This window comes from Capricornis sumatraensis, chromosome 14, assembly GCF_032405125.1.
Source record: "Capricornis sumatraensis isolate serow.1 chromosome 14, serow.2, whole genome shotgun sequence".
In the NCBI taxonomy this organism is placed as follows: domain Eukaryota; kingdom Metazoa; phylum Chordata; class Mammalia; order Artiodactyla; family Bovidae; genus Capricornis; species Capricornis sumatraensis.
This window is the reverse complement of record NC_091082.1, coordinates 26427698-26446681: the sequence shown is the minus strand read 5'-3', so window position 1 is coordinate 26446681 and position 18984 is coordinate 26427698. Positions and strand designations below refer to the sequence as shown.

General features: G+C 39.6%; 1 protein-coding gene across 1 annotated transcript in view; it reads left to right on the top strand.

Moving 5' to 3' along the window:
- USH2A (usherin) overlaps positions 1–12338 on the top strand; it is a 930103-nt gene extending 917765 nt beyond the window's left edge. The window contains exons 70-71 of the mRNA XM_068986285.1: positions 10622–10843; positions 12249–12338. Of these exons, the coding sequence (XP_068842386.1) occupies positions 10622–10843; positions 12249–12338 (312 nt within the window). The remainder of the gene's footprint in view (positions 1–10621; positions 10844–12248) is intronic.
- The last annotated feature ends 6646 nt before the right edge of the window (positions 12339–18984 follow it).

The window sequence follows — 18984 nt, the reverse complement described above, 5'->3', positions numbered from 1 at the left end:
AAACCAGCTTGAACATCTGGAAGTTCACAGTTCACGTATTGCTGAAGCCTGGCTTGGAGAGTTTTAAGCATTACTTTACTAGCCGGTGAGATGAGTGCAATTGTGTGGTAGTTTGAGCATTCTTTGGCATTGCCTTTCTTTGCGATTGGAATGAAAACTGACCTTTTGCAGTCCTGTGGTCACTGCTGAGTTTTCCAAATTTGCTGGCATATTGAGTGTAGCACTTTCACAGCATCATTGTCTAGGATTTGAAATAGCTCAACTGGAATTCCATCACCTCCACTAGCTTTCTTTGTAGTGACGCTTCCTAAGGCCCATTTGACTTCACATTCCAGGATGTATGGCTCTCAGTGAGTGATGACACCATCATGACTATCGAGGTCATGAAGATCTTTTTTTGTATAATTCTTCTGTGTATTCTACCACTTCTTCTTAATTTCTTCTGCTTCTGCTTCCATACCATTTCTGTCCTTTATTGTGCCCATCTTTGCATGAAATGTCCCCTTGGTATCTCTAATTTTCTTGAAGAGATCTGTAGGCTTTCCCATTCTGTTGTTTCCCTCTATTTCTTTGCATTGATCGCTGAGGAAGGCTTTCTTATCTCTCCTTGCTATTCTTTGAAACTCTACAATCAAATGGATATATCTTACCTTTGTCCTTTGCCTTTTGCTTTTCTTCTTTTCTCAGCTATTTGTAAGGCCTCCTCAGACAGCGATTTTGCCTTTTTGCATTTCTTTTTCTTGGGGCTGGTCTTGAACCCTGCCTCCTGTACAATGTCATGAACCTCTTTCCATAGTTCTTCAGGCACTCTATCTATCAGATCTAATCCCTTGAATCTATTTTTCACTTCCACTGTATAATGATAAGGGGTTTGTTAGGTCATGTCTGAATGGTCTAGTGGTTTTCCCCACATTCTTCAATTTAAGTCCGAATTTTGCAATAAGGAGTTCATGATCTGAGCCACAGTCAGCTCCTAGTCTTGTTTTGCTAACATTTCAGAGCTTTTCCATCTTTAGCTGCAAATAATATAATTAATCTGATTTCAGTATTGACCATCTGGCGAGGTCCATGTGTAGAGTCTTCTCTTGTGTTGTTGGAAGAGGGTGTTTGCTATGACCAGTGTGTTCTCTTGGCAAAACGGTTAGCCTTTGCCCTGCTTCATTTTGTACTCCAAAGCCAAATTTGCCTGTTACTCCAGGTACCTCTTGACTTCCTACTTTTGCATTCCAGTCTCCTATGATGGAAAGGACATCTTTTCGGGGGGTTAATTCTCAAAGGCCTTGTAGGTCTTCATCAGTTCAGTTAAGTCGCTCAGTCATGTCCGACTCTTTGTGACCACATGAATCACAGCACGCCAGGCCTCCCTGTCCATCACCAACTCCTGGAGTTTACCCAAACTCATGTCTATTGAGTCTGTGATGCCATCCAGCCGTCTCATCCTCTGTCATCCCCTTCTCCTCCTATCCCTAATCCCTCCCAGCATCAGGGTATTTTCCAATGAGTTAACTCTTCGCATGAGGTGGCCAAAGTATTGTAGTTTCAGTTTCAGCATCAGTCCTTCCAATGAACACCCAGGACTGATCTCCTTTAGGATGGACTAGTTGGATCTCCTTGAAGTCCAAGGGACTCTCAAGTCTTCTCCAACACCACAGTTCAAAAGCATCAATTCTTCAGCACTTAGCTTTCTTCACAGTCCAACTCTCACATCCATACATGACCACAGGAAAAACCATAGCCTTGACTAGATGGACCTTTGTTGGCCAAGTAATGTCTCTGCTTTTTAATATGCTGTCTAGGTTGGTCATAACTGTCCTTCCAAGGAGTAAGTGTCTTTTAATTTCATGGCTGCAATCACCATCTGCAGTGATTTTGGAGCCCAAAAAAAAACGTCTGACACTGTTCCCACTGTTTCCCCATCTATTTCCCATGAAGTGATGGGACTGGATGCCATGATACTAGTTTTCTGAATGTTGAGCTTGAAGCCAACTTTTTCACTCTCCTCTTTCACTTTCTTCAAGAGGCTTTTTAGTTCCTCTTCACTTTCTGCCATAAGGATGGTGTCATCTGCATATCTGAGGTTATTGATATTTCTCCCGGCAATCTTGATTCCAGTTTGTGCTTCTTCCAGCCCAGCGTTTCTCATGATGTACTCTGCATATAAGTTAAATAAGTAGGGTGACAATATACAGCCTTGACATACTCCTTTTCCTATTTGGAACCAGTCTGTTGTTCCATGTCCAGTTCTAACTATGTCCTTGCTTTATTTGTCATAGAATAGGTGATAGCAGGTGCATGGGTTTATTTCTTGACTTTCAATCCTGTACCATTGATATACATTTCTGTTTTTGTTCCAATACAGCACTGTTTTGTTTACTGTAGTTTTTATAGTATAGTGTAAATTCAGGTAGCCTGATTTCTCCAGCTCCATTTTTCTTTCTTACGTTACTTTGGCTATTTGGGGTCTTTTGGTTTTAATTCTGTGAAAAATGCCATTGATAATTTGATAGGAATTACATTGCATCTATAGATTGCTTTGGGTATTATAGTCATTTTCATAATATTGATTCTTCTAATCCAGTGCTATGCTATATCTCTCCATATCTTTGTGCCATCCTTGATTTCATCAAAATCTTACAGTTTTCTGAGTATGAGTCTCTTGCTTCCTTAGATAAGTTTATTCATAGTTATTTTATTCTTTTTGAGGCAGTGGTAAATGGGATTCTTTCCTGAATTTCTCTTTCTGATCATTCATTGTTAGTGTATAGGAAGGCAAGAGATTTCTGTGTATTAATTTTGTATCCTGTCCCTTTACCAAATTCACTGATGGCCTTCAAAAAGTTTCTGACGGCATCTTTAGAATTCTGTACATATAGTATCATATCATTTGCAAACAGTGAGTTTTACTTCTTCTTTTCAAATTATGATTCTTTTTCTTTTTCTTCTCTGATTGCCATGCTAGGACTTTCAAAAGTATGTTGAATAATGGTGGCAAGAGTGGACATCCTTGTCTTTTCCTGAAGTTAGAGGAAATGCTTTTAGTTTTTCACCATTGAAAATTGTATTTGCTGAGTGTTTGCCAAATATGGCCTTATTATGTTGATATTGGTTCCCTCTATGCACACTTTCTGGGGAGATTTTTTATCCTAAATAGGTGATGAATTTTATCAAATGCTTTTTCTATTTCTATTGAGAAGATCATGTGGTGTTTGTCTTTTTTGATGTGTCATATTTCATTGATTTACACTTCTTGGACCATACTTGTGACCCTGGGATGAATCAAAGTTATCCATGGTATATGATATCTTTATGTATTGTTGGATTTGGTTTGCTGATATTTGTTGAGAATTTTTCTGTATTCATCAGTGATATTGACCTATAAATATCTTTTCTGGTAGTGACTTTAGTTGTGGTGGGGCTTCCATGATAGCTCAGTTGGTGAAAAAAATCCATTGGCAATGCAGGAGACCCTGGTTCAATTCCTGGGTCAGGAAGATACACTGGAGAAGGGATAGGTTATCCACTCCAGTATTCTTGGGCTTCGCTTGTGGCTCAGCTGGTAAAAAATCTGCCTGCAATGCAGGAGACCTGGGTTTGATCCCTGGGTTGAGAAGATCCCCTGGAGAAGGGAAAGGCTACCCACTCCAGTATTCTGACCTGGAGAATTCCATGGACTGTATAGTCCATGGGGTCGCAAAGAGTCAGACATGGCTGAGCGACTTTCACTTGCACTTTCACTGTTTGTGGTATCAGGGTTGGTATCACCATGGAATGCCTTTGGGAGTGTTCCCTCCTCTTTAGTCTTTTGGAAGAGTTTGGGAAGGATCAATGTTATTCTTTGTATGTTTGGTAAATTTGCCTGAGAAAACATCTGGCCCTGGAGTTTTGTTTGTAAGTTTTATTTAAATTACAGATTCTGTTCCACTTCTAGTGATTGGTCTGTTCAGGTAATCTATTTCTTACTTCAGTTTTGATACACTGTGTTTCTCAAAACTTGTCTGTTTCTTTTACTTTGTTGAATTTGTTGACAAAATAATTCTTCACAGTTTTCTTTTTTCATTTCTGTGGTGTCAGTTATCAATTCTGCTCTTCCTTTTCTTATTTACTTTCATTGCATCTTTTTCTATAACTTTAAAATCTCTAATTTATTTCCTATCTGATCTTATCTGCTTGTTTCTGCTGACTTTAGGTTTTGTTTCTTCCTTTCCTAACTCTTTCAGATGGTGTGTCTATTAGAGAGTTTTCTTGTTCTTAAATTCTATATAGCTGTGAACTTCTGTCTCATCAGAACTGCTTTTGCTGCATTGCTCAGATTTTGTATGGTTGTTTTCATTATCATTTGCCTCAATGCATTTTTAAATTTTTTTTGTGTCTTTCACAGAAAAGTTTTTATTTTCCTTATTTATCTTAAAATAGTTTATTTTATACTGAACTATAGTTGATTTACATTGATGTGTTTCAGCTATACAGCAAAGTGATTTAGTTATACATAGTACATATTGTCAACATTCATGGATCACAGAGAAAGCAAGGGAATTCCTGAAAGACATCTACCTCTGTTTCATCAACTACACTAAAGCCTCTGACTGTGTGGATCATAACAAACTGTGGAAAGCTCTTAGAGAGATGGGAATACCAGGCCATCTTACCTGTCTCCTGAGAAACCTGTATGCAAGTCAAGAAGCAACTGTTAGAACCCTATATGTAACAACTGGTTGGTTCAGGATTGAGAAAGAAGTATGACAGGGCTATCTGTTGTCACCCTGTTTAATTTATACACTGAGCACATCATGAGAAATGCCAGGCTGGATGAGTTACAAGCTGGAATCAAGATAGGTGGGAGAAACATTAAACCTCAGATGATACCACTCTAATGGCAGAAAGCAAAGAGGAACTAAAGAACCTCTTGATGGGCATGAAGGAGGGGAGTGAAAAAGCTGACTTAAAAAAAAAAAAAAAAAACAGATCATGACATCCAATCCCATTACTTCGTGGCAAATAGAAGGGAAAAAGGTGGAAGCAGTGACAGATTGCCTCTTCTTAGGCTCTAAAATCACTGAAGATGGTGACTGCAGCCATGAAATCCGATGATTGTTTCTTGGTAAGAAAGTTAAGACAAACCTAGCCAGTGTGTTGAAAAACAGAGACATCACTGTGTGACAAAGGTCTGAATAGTCAAGACTATGTTCTTCCCAGTGGTCACATACAGTTGTGAGAGCTGGACTGTAAAAAGGGCAGAGCACCAAAGAATTGATGCCTTTGAACTAGAGAGGACTGGAGAAGACTCCTGAGAGTCCCTTGGAGATCAAACCAGTCAATTTTAAAGGAAATCAACCCTGAATATTCATTGGAAGGGCTGATGCTGAAGCTGATATTTTGGTCACCTAATGCGAACAGCCAACTCATTGGAAAAGTTCCTGATACTGGGAAACATTGAGGATAGAAGAAGAGAGTGTCAGTGAGATGGTTGGATGGCATCACCGATGCAATGGACATGAACTTGGGCAAACTTCAGGAAATGGTGAGGAACAGGGATGCCTGGCATGCTACAGTTCATGGGGTCACAGAGTCAGCTACGACTGGGTGACTGAAAAACAGTACATACATTAATGCAGTTTCAGATTCTCTTCTCAAATAGGTTATTACGGAGTATTACATTGAGTTCCTTGTGCTATATATTAGATTCTGGTTGATTATGTTTATACACAGTAGTGTATATATGTTAATCACAACCTTCTAATTCATTCCTACCCATAACTTTCCCCTTTGTAACCATAAGTTTATTTCCTAAGTCTGTGAGTGTGTTTCTGTTTTTTAAATTCATTTGTATCATGTTTAGATTTCACATATAAGTGGTATCATATGACATTTGCCTTTGTCTGTTGGGCTTACTTCCCTTAGTATAATGATTTCTAAGTCCATCCATGTTCCTTTAGATGGCATTGTTTCCTTCTTTAATGGCTGAGTAATATTCCATCATGTATATATACCGCATCTGTTGATGGACATTCAGATTGCTTCCATGTCCTGGCTGTTGTAAATAGTGCTGCAGTGAACGCTGGTCTGCATTGACTTTTTCCTGGTATGGTTTTCTCTGAATATATGCCCAGGTGTGTGAATGCTGGATCATATGGTAGTTCTAGTTTCTTAAGGAACCTCCATCCTGTTCTCCATAGTGGCTGTACCAATTTGCATTCCCACCAACAGGGGTAGGAGGGTTCCCCTTTCTCCACAACCTCTCAAGCATTTACTGGTCACAGACTTTTTGATGATGGCCAGACAGCCGCGAGGTGATACTTCATTGTAGTTTTTATTTGCATTTGTCTAATAATTAGTGATACCGAGCATCTCTTCATCTGTTTTTTTTTTTTTTTTTGTCACCTGGATGTCTCCTGTACAGACATGTCTGTTTGGATATTCTGCCCATATTTTGATTGTTTTTATTTTTTTATTGAGCTGTATGAGCTGTTCATACCCTTTGGAGATTAATCCCTTTCTGGTCACATGGTTTGCAAATATTTCTTTTTCCCATTCTGTGGTTTGTCTTTTTAATTTCAGTGGTTTCCTTTGCTGTGCAAAACTTAGTTTAATTACATCTCGTTTGTTTTTATTTACCATACTCTGGGAGGTATATGTGAAAATATCTGCTGCATATATGAAAAGATTCTTGCTTATCTCAAAGAATGTCCTGTCTATACTTCCCAAGAAGAGTTTTATAGTGTCTGGACTTACACTTAGGTCTTTAATCCATTTTGAGTTTTTTTCATGTATGGTCTTGGGAATTGTCCTAATTTCATTCTTTCACTTGTAGCTGCCCATTTTTTTCCCAGCACCACTTATTGAAGAAACCATCTTTTCTCATCTTTTGGTATATTCTTGCCTCTCTTCATAGGTAGGAGATGATAGGTTTATTTATAGGCTCTATCCTGTACCATTAATCCATATTTCTGTTTTTGTGCCAGAACTGTACAGTTGTGACTACTGTAGTTTTATAGTATTGTGTAAAGTCAGAGATCCTGATTCCTCCAGCTCCATCTTTCTTTCTCAAGATGCTTTGGCTATTCAGGATCTTTTGTGTTTCTATATAAATTTTTTTGTTCTAGTTCTTTGAAAAATGCCATTGGTAGTTTGGTAGGGATTGCATTACATCTGTAGACTTTCTTTGGGTTGTATAGTCATTTTCACAATATTGGTTCTTCTAAGCCAAGGATATGCTGTATCTCTCCATCTGTTTCTGTCATCTTTCTTTCATCAGTATCTTAAATGGTTTTCTGAGTACAGGTCCATTATTTATTTCTGGGAATTTATTCTTTTTGATGCAGTCGTAAATGGGATTGTTTCTTGAATTTCTCTCTCCAATCTTTCATTGTTAGTGTATAGGAATGCAAGAGATTTCTATGTATTTTGTATCCTGGAACTCTATCAAATTCATTAATAGGTTCTAAGTTTCCTGGCAACTTTTGAATTTTCTACGTATAGAATGATGTCATTTGCAAACAGTGGCAGTTTTGCCTCTTTTCTGATTTGGATTCTCTTCATTTTTCTTCTGATTGATCTGACTAGGACTTTCAAAAATACGGTCAATAATAGTGGTGAGATTGGACATCCTTGTCTTTTCCTGATCTTAGAAGAAATGCTTTGTTTTTCACCACTGAGCAAGATGTTTGCTATGGATTTGTCATATATGGCCCCATTATGTTGAGACTGGTTCCCTCTATGCCCACTTTCTAGAGTTTTTTCATCATAAATGGGTAACTTTTATCAAATGATTTTTCTATACCCATTAATATGACCATGTGGTGTTTGTCTTCTCTGATGTGGTGTATTATCTTGATTGATTCACATATGTTGAACCATCCTTGTGACCCTAGTATGGATCCAAGTTGTTCATGGTGTTTGATCTTTTTTATGTATTGTTGGATTCTGTTTGCTAATATTTTCTTGAGAATTTTTGCATCTATATTCACCAATGATATTGGCCTGTAATTTTCTTTTTGGTGGTGTCTTTTTCTGGTTTTGGTATCAGGGTGATGGTGGTTTAATTCAATGTCTCTGGGAGTGTTCCCTTCTCTTCAGTCTTTTTGGAAGAGTTAGAGAAGGATCAGTGTTTAAAATTTTTCTTTGTATGTTTGGTAGAATTTGCCTGTGAAGCCATTTGTAAGGAGTATCTTTTATTGTCTATTCTTTTTGTTTTCATCACTCTAAGAGGTGGGTCAGAAAAGATCTTCCTGTGCTTTATGTCAGCAAGTGTTTTTCCTGTTCTCTTTTATAGTGTCTGGTCTTACATTTAGGTCTTTAATCCATTTATTTTAGGGTGTGGTCTCAGGAGAGTGTTCTAATTTCATCCTTTTACTTGAAGCTGTCCAGTTTTCCCAGCACCACTTATTGAAGAAACTCTTTTCTCCACTGTATATTCTTGCCTCCTTTGCCACAGACTAGGGGACCACAGGTGCCTGGGTGTTGTTATTTCTGAACTTTTTATGCTCTTCCATTGATCTCTATTTGTTTTTGTTTAGTACCATCCTCTTGATTACTGTAGTTCTGTAGTATAGTCTGAAGTCAGGGAGTCTGATTCCTTCAGCTTCAGTTTTCTTTCTCAAGATTGCTTTGGCTATTCAGCATCTTTTGTGTTTCCTTACAACCTGTAAACATTTTTTGTTCTAATCCTGCCTTCAAACATTTAGTGGGCCTCTTCTTTGCTCTGTGTTGTCGCTGCATGTCAGGGGCAGGGCCTGCTCCTGAGTTGTTGGAGTAGAAGCCCTCAGTTCCACTTCTGAGCTTCAGTGAGAGGTAGACAGAACTGGAGAGCTCCTGCTGGGAGAGGTCGTTTGGCTGGGGTATTCCCTCCCTGGAGCTGTCTACTGTGGGGTGCATCCTGTGGTGTCACCTGTACAGGCTCACAGAATGAACTGATGGCAATACCCTTGGCACCGCCTCCACTGGGAATGGAGTCATTTGGCCCTGGTGCCCCTCAGGCGCTGTGGTTACAAGGCCACCAGCACAGATCCTTAGGTGCCCACTCACTGAAGTTGGGACCGCAGTGGTCACATACCTGGAGCCATCATGGGAGCTGTGGAAGCCTCCCAGCCCCTCCTCTGCGTGTACATGCCACAAAGCCCATAGCTGCTGAGGCCAGACTGGTGTCAGGTGTGGAAACACATACTGGCCTGCTCCCAGAGCCCTTAGAGGCAGCTTGATGAAAGAGGCTATTATGGCAGCCCACACCCACCCCTCCACATGCCCTTTAGCAATGGTACTTTGCTGCTGGGGTGGGCCTGGGCTTTTTCTGCAGTCACACTTTAGCCCCTTCAAGCTGTCTCTGTATAGCCAACCTGTGCTCTCCCTGGGCCTGTCCTGAACCCCGAGTTTCAGGACCCAGCCCCTGCATGTACAGGCAGGTGTGCATCTTGGGCTGCATACTGCAGCAAGATAGCACCAATCCTCTTTGCTGGTCTCTGTCTTCTGCCTGCTCCCACCATAGCCAGAGCACCAGTCAGTATACTCTCTTCCAAGTCTCTGAAGACCGCTTTCTGTCCAGACTGACCTCTTGGCAGTGAAGGGGCTTCCCAGAGCGCAGGAAGTTTCCTCTTCCACAGCTCCTTCCCCGGGACCAGGTCCCATCCAGATTCCTTTTTCCCTTGGTTATATGGAGTTCTTTCTTGAACTTCTGGGTGTATGATATCTACTGGCATCATTCAGTATCACGTGAGAATCCATCCACATGTAGATGTATTTCTGATGCATTTGTAGGAGGAGGTGAGACCCAAAGTCCTTTTTATTACCCCATCTTGATTCTTCCTTCCACAGAATTTGTTTTTAAATGTTCCACAGACTGATACTCCACTTTTGTTTTCAGTTTGACTCTGTGGCTGATGTATCTGATGTGTCAAGCAATGTTACCCTAAAAAGTTACACTGTGCACTTTGAGGTACCTCTGTGTGCTGCATAATGCATGATCTCTGCATGGTGTGTCAACTGCATGATGATAAGCCAGTTTGGTTAAATCAGCTCAATCAGAACCCTCAGATGTTTAGAGCGGCTACATTTCTTAATGGTACATTCTAGAACCTAATCCTAGAGTGCTTTTCTTTCTGATGTGTTTTGGGACCTCTTTATTTTGGAGGCTTTGCAACAAGGGGAACAAGGTGAGGTGAGAAGAGAGTGAGGGAGGAGTCAAGTTCTGTACATGAATCCAGGAATTTTACAGTGAAATACAACTGCTCACTTAGTGAGTGACCATGAGAGAAACTGCTCTTTCCTCTGGGGAAGGGAAGTTGTTGAGGAGGCTCTGTGCTGACGGCCCTGAAGAGCTTATCTTGCTACCCCTCAGCCCCACTCTACTGCTTTGCTATGCAGCAGCCCTGTACACAGGGAAACATAGCCAGTGCCCCAGCCAGTACATGAGCTCTTGGAGGCACCAAGGACACTGGCTATCTAATGAGACCATTAGCTTATTATCTCACTTTACCAGGAAGTTGTCAGCTACAGTATTCCTGATTTACTCAATTTTGTAGGATATGGGGACGGTGTTCCCTTCATTGACAATGTGTGACATATGATTTTTTATCTTGCTTAAAGCCCATTTTTTTTAGACTTTAGTCACTAACAGCAACTTTCCCTTCAGGGCTTAGCTGATACCAAAATCCCCCGGTCTGGGACACCTGTGAGCATTAGGAGCAACCGAAGCCTGTCTGTTCTGCGCATCCCAGGTCAGAGTCACGGCAGTCAGACCTATTCCCAAGGCTCTCTCCACCGGAGTGTCAGTCAACTCATGGACATTCAAGACAAGAAGGTCTTGATAGATGACTCACTGTGGGAAACCATCATGGGTCATGACAGCGGACTGGTGAGTCATTTCCTCATCTAGAGCTTTTGTTAAACACAAGTATGTTGATAAACAGGTGGCACGGTTTCCTGTACCCCGCAGAACAATCATCTCCAGAACACTCACTTCATCCCTCTCACCACTTACCCAATTATTTTGTAACGACATGTTTACCTGCCTGAGTAGTGGGGTAGAAACTGTTTTATTCTTTTGGCACACAATAGAGACTCAAAAAATACATTCATATGTAAGTGAAGAGATGAACAGGTTCTACTTCATTAACTTGGACAGGACATGACTGAAAACACTGGAACATGCCTAAATGAGGCATAAAGTACAAGAACCTATTTTACTAAAGTAAAAAAAAAAAAGATACGTATTTTCCTTCTGATTTATGGTTAGAGGAGAAAAAGTCTCTCAATAGGATCTATAGTTTCTCTTCAAAAAACTCAGAAAATCAGGATAAATATGAGTGTTGGTATGTATGAACCTCACTTTTCATAATTTCATAATTTTAAAAGTTAACCTCATCATTATCTAATACTTTTTTGAGTCCCTAGCTCCGGTTCTACATTTGAACTCTCACTCACCTCTCTCTCCCCCTAATTCTCACTTTTCCTTCACTGAAAAGTTGATGATTTTCATGAAGACTTCCTTAACTAATGGCAAGAAATAAACTTTCATGGCTCCAGATTTCAATCACACATACACACAAAATAAAATTGACAGTCCTTCTGGTTTGTTAGGATGATGATATATAATAAGGACTTTAAAATCATGGGCCTGTTTGAAGTTGTGATGACTACTGAATTCTATGACTCCATTTCAGATATGACATTTCTATGTCAGGAATAATTATATTAGGTTGAAACAAAGAATTGTTAATTGATCATATTTGACATACAAAATGGCAATTTCATATAGTTCAATATATTACACTGAAGGCTAGATGCATGTGTGCTCTTACCCAACGACACACATCTAATAGTAATTGTTTCGGAACTGGGGATCTTAAAAGCACTGATTACAGCGCCCCCATTCTTCACTATTGTACTATGCTGACATTTTTGCTTACTTTTGACCATACTAGTAATAGGCAGCATGCAAAGCAATTCAGTGAAAGCTTTTTAAGATATCCATATGTGGCAAATTATCTGTTCCGTATAACATAATCCGTATTCCTAGCCCTATTCAATTAAAAAAAAAAATACAGGAAGATCGGATACAAATGAAGCACAACAGCTTGCATTCTGGCTCTTCTGCTTAAATTCTGGACTGAATCATATGAAACCTCCCCACTTTCGGATGAGAAAACTGAGGCTTACACTGTGCCACGTCTTAACCTTTTAATGCTCAAAAGATATACATTTTGTATAACACTGTTGCCAGCAAATATCCTAACCAGTGATGACTGGTGTCTTTTCAGTATGTGGATGAAGAGGACCTGATGAATGCCATCAAGGGTTTCAGCTCTGTGACTAAGGAACACACTACATTCACCGACACCCACCTGTGAAGGATGGAAACCTGTAAGACATAAGCTGGATGCAGGCCCCACACCCCATCTCCACTGGATTATCAGATATCATAAATGCTAAAAAGCTAGTGCTTGTTATCTTTAAAGATGAGTGTTACGAGGGGTTTCTGAAATTTTATGTCCATGTGAAAATGCTTATTTTGCTCTCCTTATTTTGAGGCCACTAAGCATGTAACTGTCACTTGGCTATGTTTGGCAGTGACACTGCTATTTAAATGAATCAGTGGCGATTTCAGGTTGGCCCACAGTTGCTACAGGTAAGTTACTAACTTAAAAGCTAAGGGGTTCTTTTGAGAGGATGTCATTGCGGCTGCTTTGAGCAGCAAAGCACTGCTTCTGTTCTTAGCCCCGTGTTCATGGAAGTTGAAACAAACCTGTGAGGAACCATTCTAGTAACAGCTGCGAAATCAAATCCCAATGCCAGATCAAGCTGAAACACTCAGAGAAAAACAAACTCTGCATTGAGGCTACACATTTGACTGTGTAGGTTTCTATTTGATTTTGATGTTTAGTATTTACCAAACCACATAAATTTATAAATGTCTGTTCTTATATGTATGAATCTTCTAAAAACCTAAGGAACAAGCAGCTAACATATATTTCAGAGAGAAAAATGAACTGTTTTGATATTTTACATAGTTTATAGAATTCTGTCAGTTCACTGAATACCTAGGAATACCTTCACCTTGGCACATTCTATATGGAAACTACTGTTTTATTTGCATTTTTAACTAGCCTACGTAGAATTAAAGAAAAAAATTTATGTTCCTTCCAGCTTTGAAAATTTTAAAAATAACACATATATAAATATAGGAATATACATGTTTCATATATCTGTCTTATATTCCTTCATTTCAGAGAACTACTAGAATCATTAAAAGCAGAAATTGGTACTTTAACTGTTAAAGTGACTCATGACCAAATTTCCATGAGTCAAAAAGTTTTTCTTATTTACTCTATTGGGATTAGAAAGTTATTGGTAAGTCCTACCTCAAGAAACACTTTCCTCCCCAAGTAAACATAAAATGAAAGGTATTTAACTTTATTCTTCACAGAAAACAATGTAAGAAAACCTCTTCTTCATTCTTAAAGGTCTTAATGATTCTGGGAAATTACTTTTGAGTCTGTATGTCTCAAACACAATTGTTGGACATATTTTGTGAATTACATTCAGAGATAAGAAGATTTCCCCAAAGCTGAGCTGGCAAAACTTGGAGCACAAGGAATAACTTCGCTTATTCTGCCTGAAAATGAGGAATCACACTAACTGTCCAGCAGTCAAAGAAAGACCATGGACTTTGAGGGCACTGAGACTTTATCCAAATTTGCGGAAGAGCAGCTCCTCAGAATGACCAACTACTGGACAAGCCTTGCCAACACTAAGTGTCAAAAGAGCAGACCAGTGTTAAGCCCAAGTTTCTGCCCCCAAGTTAGAACTGCTACAAACGAATCCATGAATTCATTAGCTGACTCGTTCACATTTTGATCCCCGCAAGCCTGCATGGCTTCTACCCATGCCACCCCTGCAACACTCGGAACATGACATATCGATTTCAGAGAAGCATGCGATGTTGTCTTCCTGCTTTAGGTGGTACTATGTGCCAAGCCTCCCTTCAACAGTCAGACTCACCCCTAGGTATTCTGATTCAGCTGGTCTGGGGTGGCACTGAGGTGTCAGTACTTCTAAAAGCCTCCAGATGGTCCTAAAGTGGAGAACCGTTTTGTAAAGAACCTGAAAGAATACATGCTGTGCACTGGGATTCCGGTCCTCGTCCATTTCTCCTTTACAGAGACGACAGCAGACAGCTCTCTGTAAACCTCCTGACTCTGGTCCCATCACATACTCAGCTTCAGTTTTAAGCTCTGCTTTGTTGAGAACACACAGCTATGCTTGTATAAGCTCAACTAAGAACCGCACTTATCGATAATCTATTGTCATTTCTACCTGAATGTGAAATCTGTATTGGTACCTTATGCTGATCTAAAAATCATGTTGGCATCAATATAATTCACTGTAAATAACACATAGTCCAGGTGGAATAATTCAGTGAGTAGGAACTTAATTATGTCACACGTGAATAGTAGTTTATTTCCAATGCACAGATATCATGTAAATTAATCGAAAGTGGTTTGCTTAATAAATACTTAACTGTGAACCAAGTTTGATTTAATATATTTATGAAAAAATACTCAACAGCTCTGGGTTGTATTTACAGTTTACACATAATGATAAAGGTGAGCCCATTTAAGAAAACAGGATATTATGAATAATCGATGTACATTAGAATCAATGTAACACATTTTGTAAGACATGAGTCCCAACTGGCAGAGATACATATTTAGCAGATAACCTAAGGTGGCTCTGATATGTAAGCCTGGATGAGAAAGCCAGGAAAAGACCACAGGCTGCAGAGACAGACGTGGGTTCATGAGGTGGCTCAGTAGCTAAGGAGCTTTGTGGTGAAGCTATTGATCCTCAGAGGGCCTTGGTAATCTCATCTTGAAAGAGGATAACAATACTTATCTAGTTGACATGAAAATACTTATTTCATAATTACTGGGAAAACTTGATACCATGAGAACTATAATTGTTGTTTTTCATCTGTAACACAAAATATATACATAGATTCATTTTTTTCGTCCACATTTGTGTGTTTTGCAGTTTTTTTCTTGTAGCTGATTTCTAATCTCATAGCATTGAGGGTGGGAAAGATTCTTGATTAGGATTTCAATTTTCTTAAATTTACCGAGGCTTGATTTGTGATCCAAGATGTGATCTATTGTGGAGAATGTTCTGTGTGCACTTGAGAAGAAAGTGTATTCTCCTGCTTACGGATGGAATATCCTATAAATATCAATTAAGCCTATCTAAGCTATCATGTCATTCAAGGCCTGTTTCCTTACTAATTTTCTGTCTGGATAGACGATCTGCCCATTTAGGTAAGTGGGGTGTTCAAGTCCCCCCAGTATTATTGTGTTACTGTCCATTTCTCCTTTTATGTCTGTTAATATTTGCTCTGTATTTTGAAGTCTGCCTTTACCAGTGAGCTTTCCCATTGGTAATTTTGTTTCTAGTGTTTTGGGCTTTTCCACTTCCTTTGGCTTTTGCTGTAGAGATGGTTTGATGGTACTCAATTCTTAGCTTTTGCTTGTGTATAAAGCTTTCTGTTTCTCTGTCAAATCTGAACAAGAGTATTCTTGGTTGTAGGTTATTTGTTGCTCTTCCCCTTGTTGCTTTTAATATTTCTTTTTGTCTTTTTTTTTGGTCAGTCTGAGTACTGTGTGTCTCAGCGTGTTCCTCCTTGGGCTTATCCTCTATGGGACTCTCTGTGCTGGGTGACTATTTCCTTTCCTGTGTTTCAGCTATTACCACTTCAAGTATTTTCTCAGGCCCTTTCTCTCCCTCTTTTCCTTCTGTGACCCCCCTATAATGCAAACATTGGTGCATTTAGCGTTTCCCAGGGGTTTCTTCCATTCTTTGTCTCATTTATTCTGCTATTGATTTCTTCTAGTGTATTTTTCGATTACTGTTCATCTGTTTGCACTTTAGATCTTCTAGCTCTTCATTACAAGTCTTCTGTGTCTTTATTCTTTCTCCAGGTTCTTGGATCCTCTTTACGGTGATTACTCTCCACTCTTTCTCAGATAGGTTGGTTATCTCCACTTAGCTATTCTATGGGGGTTTTACCTTTGTTCCTTTGTCTGGGACATATTCCTCTGCTGTCTCATTGTTTACATTTCTGTTTGTACTTTTATGTATATAGGAGCTTAGTTATGCTTCTCCATCTTAGAGAAGGGGCCCTCTGTAGGGGATGTCCTTTGTGTCCCAGCAGAGGATCAGGGACCAGTTGGTCCCAGCATAGTCTCTGATCAGTGTTATAAACTCAGTTCTGTAGAACTGTACTTTCCTTGCTTCTGGCGTCTGCGCCCTGGTGGGTGAGGCTAGTCTAAGGGCTCTGTGTAGGTTTTCTGGGTGGGAGGGTCTCGTGCCTCCTCACTGGTGTGTGCAGCAGGGTCTTGGCCCTTTGGTGGGCCGAGCTCTGTCAAGGGATGTGTCTACGGGTGGCTGAGAGTCAAGAAGTCTAGGCAGCCTGTCTGCTGATGGACAGGGCCATTTCCTACCCCTCTGGTTGTCTGGCCTGAGGCATCCAGCGTTGGAGCTTACAGGCTGTTGGGTGGGGTCTCAGTGCCAAGGACTCAAAATGTCTGACTCCACCCAGCATTCACATAGGTCTCCACTGTATCAGCCACCAGCTTTTATGATGCCAGATACCCACAGCTGCCCCCACCTCCCAAGGAGACCCTCCAAGACCAGGAAGTAGGTCTGGCCCAGGTTTGTGTGGAATCTCAGCTTTCACCCTGAGCACCTGTGTGTGTCCTCCGAGGGTGGAGGCTGTTTCCCCCATCCTGGGGGCAAAGGGGAGGCTCCTGCAGTTAAGCCCTGCTGGCCTGTAAACCCCAATGCTCTGGAGGCTCCGCCTCCCAAAGACTGACTCCTGCGCTGGGGAGCCTGGCATGGGGCTCAGCTTCCACTCCCGTGGGAGAAGTTCTGTGATTTAATTATTGTCCAGTCTGTGGATTGTCCAGCTGGGTGGCATGGGATCTGATTACCCCATGAGTGCACCTGTCCTTTCGTCTCTTGATTTCGTCTTCATGTCTCTGGACGTAGACTTTTTTTGGTGTGCTCAAGAGAGGAGACTGAGTCCTACTCCAGCACCTTGGCTGAAAAAAATCTCTGTTCATGGTTCTGGAGGCTGTAAGCCTGGCATCAAGGTGCCATGGAGGTTGGTTTCTGGTGAGAGCTCTCTTGTAGATGGCCATCGTCTCTCGAGTTCTCACATGGCCTTTTTTCTGAAATCTTATTCTTCCTTACAACAATGGACAGTGTTCTTGTTCTCCTAAGAAGTGAAAGAAGTTCACATGGCACAGGTGGTTCTGGAGGTTTTCTCCCTTTTTGGACTCAAAAACCCTAATAAAGAAACTATCCCTGCTATGCCTAAGGTTTTTCATTATAATCTGCTGAAGTTTACAAAGTTAAGTGCCAGAATAGACTCAAATTCCTGCTGTACCATCAAGGTTCAAGCTCTTTTTATGGGAAAGAAAAACAATCTGAATATAATGCAACTATTTATAGAATAACTATAGTGAGTTGCCACTGCAGTTTTTTTTTTTTTCCAGAATTACACTAAAATCTCATAAAGAGCCCTTTTACTCTTGGGAAAGACTGGGTAAATATTTAATTTTTAGTTTTCTTACTTGCCCACCCAACTTTTTACATGAGTATAATAATGAGAAAAAGGGGTTTAAGAGATAAATACAATCCTTGGTAATACTGAAATTATGCTTTGTGTAACCTTTTCCCTGATGATACAAATTAGTTTTCATACATATAAGATCCTCCCTCTTTCCTTTATTATGGGAGAAAGCAAAGCATGAACAAAACCTAAGTACACTTTAAACAGGATTACTATTCCTTAAATAACTGAAAACACCTCATCATTTTTATTTGCCTTACTTGACAAATAAATGCAAGAAAGTGTCTATGAAACCACTGGCAATATAATAAACTTTAAAGAATTTATTTTGACTTGACCCACTTATATTTTTCAGAATGGGAATATATACATTATTCACCAATAAATGCTTAATGCTTTAAATTTACAATTACCTTACTTGCAGAAATTTGGAAACCATTCTAATTAAAGTACAAAAGATTTCTTTGTTCTTATAATTAAAATAAAATTTCTATAGCAGCCAAAACCTTTAACCAAAAATTCAGAAGTGCAGTCTCTTAAGTTTAACAAAATGGCCACATTCTAATTTAATTATCTTCATTATTAACACAAGAAAAAAATATGGTGGTTCCTCAAACAAGCCAAACTAGTAACTGGTAGTTTTCTTTTCTGGGCACTCAAAACTGTCTTTATTTCATCTGTTCAAACAGTTGCTCCAACTTTAAAGAAAGTTTTTAGATGGATTTTTGACATTTAATATTGGTGATACTTGCTAAGACTTAAGTACTCCAACAATGAGAATCAGGAAATGACCACAATTAAAATTATCCTAAAGGACTTAGTACTACACAGAGCAATCTGGTATTCAATAGTGTTTTTGAATTACATATTTTTCCACAAACATAGCACCTCATTAAATACCTGGTAAACCACTCTGCAGTCACAGTTAAGGGTTGGGAGATTAAGTTCCAAAGAGAATCATGGAATTCGTTAAACATAACATTGCAAGACAAAGCTCAGGCAAAATCAGCATAAGGAATGCAGTCTGTTGATTCTCACACTCTAAATGGATGGTCATCTATAATGGGCACCATCTTATTGAGACATGGTATTAATACTATGCTTCCAAAATCCAGAGTAGATAAACATGGAAATGGACACCTTCTTTACAAATGATCTATTAAATGTGCCTGTAAAACTAAAAAAAATTTTCCAAAAGATCAGATGAGATACGGTTATTTTATCTCCTTAACCCACGTAATTCTGTCAAAAAGATACTAAATGAAGTCCAATCTTGATTTGTAAAGTTTTGGTGTAAAAGCTAATTGAAATCCAGTAGAGTTTAACTCTCTTCTGAATAACGGAACTACTACTCACTCTGCTGAGTTGTC